Source organism: Sinocyclocheilus grahami, unplaced genomic scaffold (assembly GCF_001515645.1).
Source record: "Sinocyclocheilus grahami isolate Dianchi unplaced genomic scaffold, SAMN03320097.WGS_v1.1 scaffold153.1, whole genome shotgun sequence".
In the NCBI taxonomy this organism is placed as follows: Eukaryota; Metazoa; Chordata; class Actinopteri; order Cypriniformes; family Cyprinidae; genus Sinocyclocheilus; species Sinocyclocheilus grahami.
In genome coordinates, this window is record NW_015505332.1 from 3,073,463 (window position 1) to 3,084,071 (window position 10,609).

The window sequence follows — 10,609 nt, forward strand, 5'->3', positions numbered from 1 at the left end:
CTACATAATCATGACATGACACATGTCATGAATATGAAGGTTTTTTATGCATGTTTATGACAACTGTCATTAAGTGTCATTCGCTCAGTTATGTAATTTTTAATGCAAAGATGACATTGTTTGAGATGTCTTTGTTATGGGCTATGGTTAGGGGTAAGGGTAGGGGTAGGGTTAGGTCAAATAATGTCATATTTGCATTAAAAATGACATAACTGAGCGAATGACACTTAATGACAGTTGTCATAAACATGCATAAAACCTCCTTCATATTCATGACATGTATCATGTCATGATTATGAAGGTGTCATGTCAGTCTTATGCACACCCCTTCAAGTAAAGTGTTACCGTAATTTTAACTGAACTTCGGACTGGTGGTGGTGCTTTTTTTGGTCAGTCAGTGTTTCTGTAAAAAAAAAATTAAATTGGGGAAAAACTAACAAAAATACTGATTAGATAATAATGATACGAATTCTACTAATAAGAACAATATAAAATGCACCAAGGATTAATGAGCTACTGGATTCATGAATATTAATCAGGTTGTGTGCATTCGCTCGAACTGATTTGCTGAAATCAAAACAGGGACGATAATAGGGGAGCGCCAGCCAATGAGATTGCCGTTTGCGCATTAGTTCCGCCCACTACCGGAGAAAGCGGCAGTTCTTAAACGCGGAAGAATTCCAAAGGAACTCCCGTTATTTTGACAGCAAAATACAACAAAGAATATCGTTTACATGTAGCGCGCATAGGTAGCGCGTCAATTCTCTTTCTCCCTCTCTCGCTGCGTGTGTGTGTGTGCGCCTTCACACTAGAGTTTACGGTACGTTAAATACAGGTGCGTTGCACATCCATTCAGATGAACTGAAAAACAGCGCAGATCGCTTAGCGGAGAGTGAAACTCTGATGTACTCCGTCAGAGAGTGTTCGGCGAGTGAAAATATATCTGAGCTAAACTTATACTTAGCCTCCAACTCACACACTGGCGAGTAAAATCTGAGAATTTATTAGCTAGTGGCTAATATTAGACATCATTTAGTCACCCAGAGTAAGATTTAGTCGCATATGCGAGTGATTTACTCGCAATGTAGAGGGTTGTGTAAAGTGATACCTATTGGTCTTTATAGTTCTTTTGCACTTTAATCTGTGTAAAACTTTTAACTTTATTCATTTATCTGTATTGCTTTATTGCATTTAAATGTTCAGTTATTTTTGTTATAAGAAAAAAGTTATTAAACCTGTTATACTGTATTATGACAGCACTTCAAAAAAAAAATTTCAATACCGTGATAATACCGCATACCGTGTTAAAAGCATTAGCAATTAATCGCAACATGAAAAATTGATCCCGGCATATCCCTATGCCCAGTACAGCTGAACTAGCCTAACACCATGTTACAGAACAGTAGCGCTACTGCAAACCGGAACAAGTAGGCCTATACTGCATAGAAATTTCCTGTCAGCGCGTTATTTGAGCGGACTTTGCTTTTCCGATGAGCATGAGCTGTACACGAGCGGAACGCACATTCATAGATCGGAATATTGAGAGGAGCATCAAACCGCGCAGTGACGAGGAGAGTGAAACATGCGCGCTGAACACTGCCGGGCGGGGCGGGTGCGACGCGCCATATATTATTATTATTATAATATGTAGCCTATATTTTCAGTGCATCCACACTTACATCCCCTCATTTACAAATCCGAACTAAGTCCATACATCCGCCCTCTTTATTTTACTAACTTACTGCATGCTGAAGGTGACCTCACCAGAAAGAACTCAACACCACCATCTAGTGGATTGTAAAGAAATTGATTTTATTATTCTACCAAATAGTATAATAAAAGATCGATACTTGGCGTCCGTGTATCGATACAGTATTGCCACAGAAAATATCGCAATACTATGCTGTATCGATTTTTTCCCCCACCCGTACAATTAGTTAACATTAACCATTAGCCTGTGCGGCCTTGATGACATCAACTGAAAGGAAAGTCGTTTGAGGCGGAGCTAGTTTTTATATTTGGACACATTCTAAAAGCTCTAGTCGGCTTTAAGCAAAAGCATCTTATAACAAACCATCAGAGAGCAACATCGATGCCACAATCAGCTCAGATCCGCCGCTGACTTCCCCTGAACCCCATCCGTCAGATGAGCCGTCAGCGCAGGCCGGAGGGGGCGAGAGAACTCAGGGGGCTGGCTTTTTACCACAGATTCAAAGCGGTGCTCCACACCCCCCTGTTCTCCTCCTCCATCAGTGACAGTAACAGAATACTTAATGAGAGCATGCGGCATGCGTTCCAGTGACGGAGGCGCAGACTACACAGCCCCATCAAAGCAGCACAACACAGCCTCAACACTCCATCTAATGATCCCCCCTGAACTCGGGAGAATTGCACGCTTGCCAGTTCTATTTTTGATAGGCGCTTTCGTTTTGCAATGACTAGCATTCTCTCTGCGGCACATTGCGAGCGTTCGTGGCCTTTCTAGCTTTCAAAGTTTCCTCATCTGAGGGGTGATGCAATCCGCAAGCCCGAGGCAATCAGGTAAACGTGCTAACACGTTCCCCACGGATAACACTGACGTGAACGTCTGTCCCTGTCAGTTAGCCGAGGAAGGATACGCAGCCATAGCCTGATGACTGTCGTTCTGCTGCGACAAGGCCTATGATCCATCTTCATAAAACAATGACGAAACAAGATCTCTAACAACCGCACGCAGAACCGCCTCTAAGAATGAACAGCCTTTGACAACGTCGTAATTGAACAGTTTCATGCAACACGTACAAATGAGCTCGTAATTCAGATTTGCCATGCTGGAGGAGAAAGCTGCACTCAAAAGCTCGTAATAAGGCTTAATAGTTCACTTTTAATGAAAGAACTGGCTTATAAATGTGAAATGTTAGAAAATGACCTAAAAAAAATGTAAAAATAAAACTATAACGATAACCTCAACAAACTACTGTAGCTAATTTTTCTTGTTAATTTTAACTAAAGAAAAAAAAATTAATTTAAACAAAAAATCATATATTCGGGATGTAACGATTCACTCAACTCACGATTCGATTCATGGTATTGATTTCACGATTCGATTTGTTGTGCACTGCATTATATATCACTGCCAAAAGAGGGCGAAGTTGTCTCAAGGAAAAACGCATCCTGTCTTTATCTGGTGCAGTTACTGCATTTTGGAAGTAGATTGACCTTGATAGGACAGTCGCTTGCATCTCTCCATTATTTTCACCCATACTACATTTAAATACCTGTCCTAGTATTTTCTTCTGTGAGCACAAAAGGAGATCTTAGGCAGATGGTCGAAGCTGCGCTTTTGTATATTATGAGTCTGGATGATTTACATCAGGCTCCCTCAAAAAGCTGCATTTTTAAAATTTTTTACTTTTTCAGATCTTCTTAAAACATAAAATAGCTTTGTAAGAGGAACACACTAAAATACATGATTCAAATAGCTATTTTACGATCATATTTCTCTCAACTGGAGTTCTCAAATCTCATTTGCACTTGTTAAATTAAAAACAATGACTTGGATGCATTATTGATTCCCTGTGCTATTGGTTCTTGCTTGTCACATGATTGTTTGAAGTTTAAAAACTGCAGGTGAGGTTTGCGGAGGCAGATGAGATTATCTGTAAGTAATATCAATGAATTGATCATTTAAATTAAGATTTTCTTTATTTGTGGTAAGAATTGTGATAATTTTTTCCCCCAGTCGTTAACATTTCTCATTATCTAACTAATACTTTTTTTTTTTCAATGTTATTTAATTTTTTAGTTAGAAATAAGAAATTATTTCATTTAAACACAAAAAATATAATGCGTATTATTATTATTATTATTATTATTATATATATATAAGGGATGTAACGATTAACCGCGAGCCAGTTGAAAATCGATTTAAATAAGTGACGGTTTAGACCAAATGTCAAACTGCAAATTCTGTGCTCAAACGTCAGTCTTTATCTAACGGGAATCACTGGTCCGTATAGGAGAATGCAGGCTAATGGTGTAGAATGATTTCGAAAAACAATTCCAGGAAAATAATGTAGGGCACCTAAAGTGAAGTGAAAAACGAGGCCAGCAGTTGCAGCCCTACAGAAAAAGCAAATGAGATAACAGCCACTGCAACTAAAGAGAATGAAAAGTTGTAAAAGTGCAATAAGCAACGGTGAAACGGTGAAACATTTTTGACTTAAAGAAATGAACAGCAATTCTTACAAATGTTAGTTTTAGCTAGCTCTGAAACTCTTGCATTAACATTCAGAAGTCATACACGGTGCACAAGAACACTTGAGCTGTTCATATTCATATATTTCAGCCAGACAGACCAAGCGAGCCAGAAATCAATAAATGAAGTACTGTGCTGGTGATAGTCTCAGACCATATTAATTTTCAATATTTTGCAGAATGTTGGTAACTAAACAGTTGATGGTAGCCACTGACTGCCATATGAAAAAAGCTTCTTCGGAATACTATGGAAAATCAAAGGGAAACAGAAACTGGTTGGTTATCAATATGCTGCAAAGTATCTTCTTTTATGTTCAGCAGAATAGAGGAATTCATAGAGGTTTGGAACAACGTGAGGGTGAGTAATGGTGCTTTTCCACTGCATGGTACGGCTCGGTACGGTTCACTTTTGGGGGGATTTTCCACTGGGTTGCTGATCACGGATTGGCTGGAGAGAATCGCCACTACCTGCATCACTGAACATGTGACACAAACACAACAGAACCGCTAGATTTAAATCAGCACAGCCAGCGAAGAATCGAACGCAACTGTTTTGAACGAGCGCACCTTTTTTAACGACCTAAAAATGGCTGTTTCGTTGTCTGTCGAGGAAGTACAGACGTTACTCTCATTGATAGCAGAGGAGCTGATCCAGCGAGAGCTTGATGGGGCGACGCGGAATGAAAAACGTTTTTTAGGAATCTCAGCAGTAGAGGTGGTGCAACTATAACGACATGTGAATATAATCCCACCCACTCTAAAGCGGTACTAAACTGCAGTGGAAACGCAAACTGAGCCGAGCCGTACCATGCCGAGCCGAACCACGCAGTGGAAAAGCACCATATGACAGACTTTTTGAGTGAACTATCCCTTAAAAATAAAAAATAAAAGTCCTTCCTAGAATATCATTACACTGCAATTGTACTAGAATAAAATAAAAATAAATGGATAAATACAGATTTGCATGTATTATCAAATAAAACGAGCGTACACTACCATTTAAATGTTACGGGTCAGTGAGACAAGTGCTTTTATTTAGCAAGGATGCATTAAATTGATCAAAAGTGACAGTAAAGATTTATAATGTTATAAAACTTTTTTTAAATTTCAAATAAGTTCTGTTCTATTAAACTCTCAATTCATCGAATTATCCTGAAAACGTATCACAGTTTCCACAAAAATATAAAGCAGCACAACTGTTTTCAACATTGACAATAATAAGCTTTTTATCACTGGAATAGATTACATTTTAAAACATTCAAATAGAAAACATCTCACAATATTACTATTGTTATTGTATTTTAGATTAATTAAATGGAGCCTTAAAGTAGGCTATAAGAGACTAATATATATATATCTTACAGACCCTAAACTTTTGAAAAGAGAGCAGTGGTAGTACATAACGTCATCACATTTAAAAACAAAATAGCTAAAAATGCACCACTGTACTGCCATGTTTTTCTTTTGAGTAACGTTACCTTGAAGAATGGTAGAAAAGTAATAGTATGGTACTTGGAAATATACCATGGTAATGACATTTTGCGCATTTTAAAATACTTCCAAGAACACCATGGTGGTATAACGGTATATTGACAAATAACCTTCAGTTAAGAACGGATACCACAGTAACTTCAGTACCATAGTATCACTCAAAATACCATGGTACAGTGATGGCAGTAGATTACGGTGATCAGACGTCCCCGTTTTCCGGGGACAGTCCCGGTTTTTGGTGTCCTGTCCCCAGAAATTTTTCCGTTTTACAGCACGTTCAAAACAAAGATTACTTGCACCAGCAGAGGGCGCTGTGAGCTATATACTGATTATTAGTTGCGCGCCGCTACTTAGTTTGGACACAAAGAACTTGTCTTGGACTAGCGCAGAGCGAGAGCGCTGTTATCATCAATTATCAATAGAGACACACCGTTTCAAGGAAGTCAAATACTAACTATACAGGGCTGTACAGTGCGTACATATATGTCGCACGTGCTACGAAAAAACTGGTCTGTGCGATGAATAAATTTACCACTGTAGCACAGGTGCGATACAGTTTAAAACAACATGAGTAAACGATGGTATAAAATTGAAACACTATGACAGAATTGAAAGACAGATGACAATTTTTATTTTTTGTGAACTATTCTTTTAATGTTAATAAAACAATAAAACAGATTAAAAAAAATCACTCACTGCTCTTGACTGATGAACTTATCATCAGTCAGTTGCTTTAAAAAAAACAGTATAATTGATGTAAATAGTGTATATAGTGTTTTATTTTAATATTTGTTCATTCAATTTCTTGAATGTTACTGCTAAATACCGTAGGTCTACCTGAAAAATAAAGCACTGTTTGTTTTATTTGTATATTATGAGTATTTGTAATGTATATCTTTGTTCTTATTTTCTAATAACAAAGATAAAATGATGACAAAGATTTTTATCTTTGCTCACTTTGGCCTAAATGTCTGCCATTCTTTTTTATTTTATATTTTGTTAAGGTGTAAGAGGTGTTATGTTTCTGCACTCTTCTATTTTTAGCAAATTAAGCTTTGTCTTAAAGCCATTTTTGTGATGGTTTGTATTTTTTGTGCTCTGTATGGAGCATCAGTGCCTGTTTAAGTGATGAACTCCATTACTTGTGTTTGTTTTCAGACATGATAACAGACGTTTTATACTTGTGCTACAACTTTTTGGCCTGTGCTACAAAACTTTCAACTTCTGTAGCACCAGTGCTATGTAAAAAAAAAAGTTAACGTACAGACCTGCTATATGCATGTTAAAACAAAGTAATACTGTTTGTGTGCACTTTATAACAAGGTATGATAAGGTGGGATTTTTTTTTTTTACACACAGTATTAAACATTCATCTTCATTTAACTTCCGCCGTCAACTCCGATATGAATAATAATAATAAAAAAATTAAAAATAAAAATAAACTAAACAATTACACTTGCAGAAAGCACATACTTTGTGGTCAAAATTTGCCTAAAATGCTAAATAATAAGCCTGATTAGGAGTATGAAAAATCCATTTCCAAAAGCATAAACATTACTTGGAAAAAATCATTTAAAAAAGTTGTAATTACTCAGTTTGTGTTAATGTTAAATAGTCATAAAATGTTACAAATATTTGTTAAATACGGTTTTATTTATAATGTTCTCATTTTTATTGTTTTATTTTTAGTGTTTTTGTAAAGTCAATTTTGTTATAATCCGGTTTTGATCTGTTTACTTTTCATAGTGTGATTTTTTTTGAGAATTGTTGTCCTATTAATATACTAGGGTAAGTTTGATCATTAAACATCATTGTAATGACTAATTATGATATTAATATATGGAAACCAAAACAATTACAAACATACACAAATATACTGTCCCCGTTTTTTTTATTTTGTATATAGGCTTAATCACAAGTGAGATTTCAGTGATATTTTGATCACTGAACTAGGAAATGTTATCATTAGGGATGCACCGAATGTTCGGCAACCGAATAAGCGAAAAGACCGAATAAATTGAACCGAACAATGACGTGACTCGATCAAATAGAGGCGCGCGCTAATGCAGCAAACATGACTGCAGTGTGGAAACAGCCGTCCGAGAAAGACACAAAAATCATTACAAGCACCGACAGCGAGTGACTGTTTAGTGCTGCATCGCATGTCTTCGATGAGAAGAGGAAGGGTGGTTGTTGCTGGTTACTGTATGATGATTAAAATCGCGAAATGCCCTTAAACAATTAAATAAATTATGTTTTCTAATACACGCAGGAATTGCATGTGTTCAAACACAGAAACTGTTACTCGTCAGCTGCTCAGTAACATTTGTATGAATTTTTACAAGGCATGTGACAATGCGATACGTGCAACAAACGTCTTCCCAAATTCGTAATGAGAATCATTTGTCAACAAAAAGAAGCACTGAGGTCTTCCTGCGGGTTTCTGCCAAAATAAAAGTTGAGAAAAAGCAAGAACATTATATACTATATACCGTATTGTCCCAAATATAAGAATGTTTTTTTTGGGGAAAAACATCTGAAAAAACGCGGTCGTCTTATATTATTCAGGGTCTAGACTTTGACATGTCAATAATACACCCACAACAATAGGTGGCACCAAATACGCATAAAACGAGTGTGCCATGAAATACGTAATGTAAAGCGTGTTGTAAAGATCGAGAGTAAAAACAAAAGAAAAAGAAAAGCTTACAGCTGCATGAGTCGTGACTGTCACGTTAGCCTGATGGGACCAAACTCTCTTTGTAATTTTAAACCGTAACTCACTACCCAGATTTGAAGACTACAGTAAGATTTAACTTCTACTGTTAATAAGATTTTGGTAGGCTACTATTAGATGGATAGCCTAAATGTCCTAATTCAGATGGGCTACCTGTTGTTTTTTAATGGTATATCAAAAAGTGTATATTTTTTAAATGTGATTGTTGGTACATTTTACCAGTTTTTACCATACTTTCAAAACAAAAATTAAAATAGGAAAAATATGCAATATGAAAATAATTGAAGACACAATGTGTTTTACTGAGAAAAAACAAGATTTGGTTTTTAAAAAGCCTTTTTCCAAAAGGTACATCTGGAAAAAGGGGGGTGGTCTTATAATCAGGGTCGTCTTATATTCGGGCCAATACGGTATATAGAATATACTCACATATACAGTCTATATTTCTATTTTTTCATATTGAAAAGCAAGACAAAACAGTAAAAAGCACATTTTGGCTAAATGGGGGGGAAACGTGAAAACCCGTGTTCGGCCTTCGGCCCAGTGTTTCATTTTGTTCGGCTTCGGCCAAGAATGTTCATTTCGGTGCATCCCTAGTTATCATTTCAGAAAGCTGGTCACCTTACAGTGGATAGTTGTACGACCACTTTACACTTTCGAGGACTAACATGTTCAAAATCCAGTACTTCTACGGCATGCGCTTCCTGATACAGCTAACGGTGAAGACTGAGCTCCACAGCTGAACACAACACACGAGTCTCTGACAAACAGCCGCTTCACGCTTCAACAGAACCACTCCACAGCAAAGCTCACTCACCAGCCCATCGATCTGGATCTGTTTCACCGGGGTATCCAGTGGGTTGGAGCCCGAAGCTGCTGATTCTTTGCGGCTGGCCATTGTCAGACGAAGACGGAAAAGGCCAAAGCACGTGTGAGGAGGTTTTTCCGGAACGATCCGACCACTTCCTGTGGGAAGACTTTTACATTGGCAAAATAAGAGTCGCTATTTTCAAAACGTAATGACTGATTCTCACGATTTCGTCCTACAATTAAAAGCAAAAATACTGCATTGTGATATTAATCACATAATAATGTAGCAGCTCGCACTAGAATTTAATTGGCCACAAACAGCGCAATGGCTGCATTTTAAAACTAGTACTAGGCTGCTGCACTGCGTTCTGAGCAGTACATACTGTGTACTGCCTGCTGTTTCCCATTAGCATGTAAATCGATGTACATTACGCAACAATAAACGATTGAAAGAGTAGTGTGTTATATTGTTGTCAAGCCTTATGACTTCATAAATCTTTTTGTGTATGAAATGTCCACAAAAAAAATCAAATTGAGAAGAGCATGATGCAGTATTGATAATACCACAGCGTGCACACTCCTCAGGAAGTCAGGCTGCAGGTGGATTAATTATAACCAGCTAATTAAAGTGGATAGGAGAATGCATTTGAAACTGAAAGGTGCACTGGCAATTATAAAGGTTAGTGTATAGGCCTAATTAAACTTTTTTTCAGATTATATATACACACACACACAACACACATGCAGGTGCATCGTGAAAAAGTTAACTTTTTGTAACTTATTTCAAAAAGGGAAACTTTCATATATTCTAGATTCATTACATGTAAAGTAAAACATTTCAAACATTTTTTGTTTGTTTGTTTTAATTTTGATGATTAGAGCTTACATCTTATGAAAGTTAAAAATCCAGTATCTCAAAATATTAGAATTTGAGTGTCAATAAATGACCATCCCTACAGTATAAATTCCGGGTAGCTCTTGTTCTTTGAGACCACAATAATGGGGAAGACTGCTGACTTGGCAATGGTCCAGAAAATGATCATGACACCCTCCACAAAGAGGGTAAGTCACAGAAGGTCATTACTGAAAGGGCTGGCTGTTCACAGAGTGCTGTATCAAAGCATATTAAATGCAAAGTTGACTGTAAGGAAAAAAATGGGTAGGAAAAGGTGCACAAGCAACAGGGATGACCACAAGCTTGAGAATACTGTCAAGCAAAGCCGATTCAAAAACTTGGGAGAGCTTCACAAGGAGTGGACTGAAGCTGGAGTCAGTGCATCAAGTCCCCACGCTCAGACGTCTTCAGGAAAAGGGCTACCAAGCCACTTCTGAAAC

At 37.3% G+C, this 10,609-nt stretch overlaps 1 protein-coding gene across 1 annotated transcript in view; it reads right to left on the bottom strand.

Annotated features, from left to right (window-relative positions):
• The window catches only part of LOC107592486 (eukaryotic translation initiation factor 3 subunit H-A-like), an 80,119-nt gene extending 70,686 nt beyond the window's left edge, over positions 1–9,433 (bottom strand). Inside the window, exon 1 of the mRNA XM_016282015.1 lies at positions 9,282–9,433. Within this exon, the coding sequence (XP_016137501.1) occupies positions 9,282–9,362 (81 nt within the window). The 5' untranslated portion in view covers positions 9,363–9,433. The remainder of the gene's footprint in view (positions 1–9,281) is intronic.
• Positions 9,434–10,609: the final 1,176 nt, after the last annotated feature.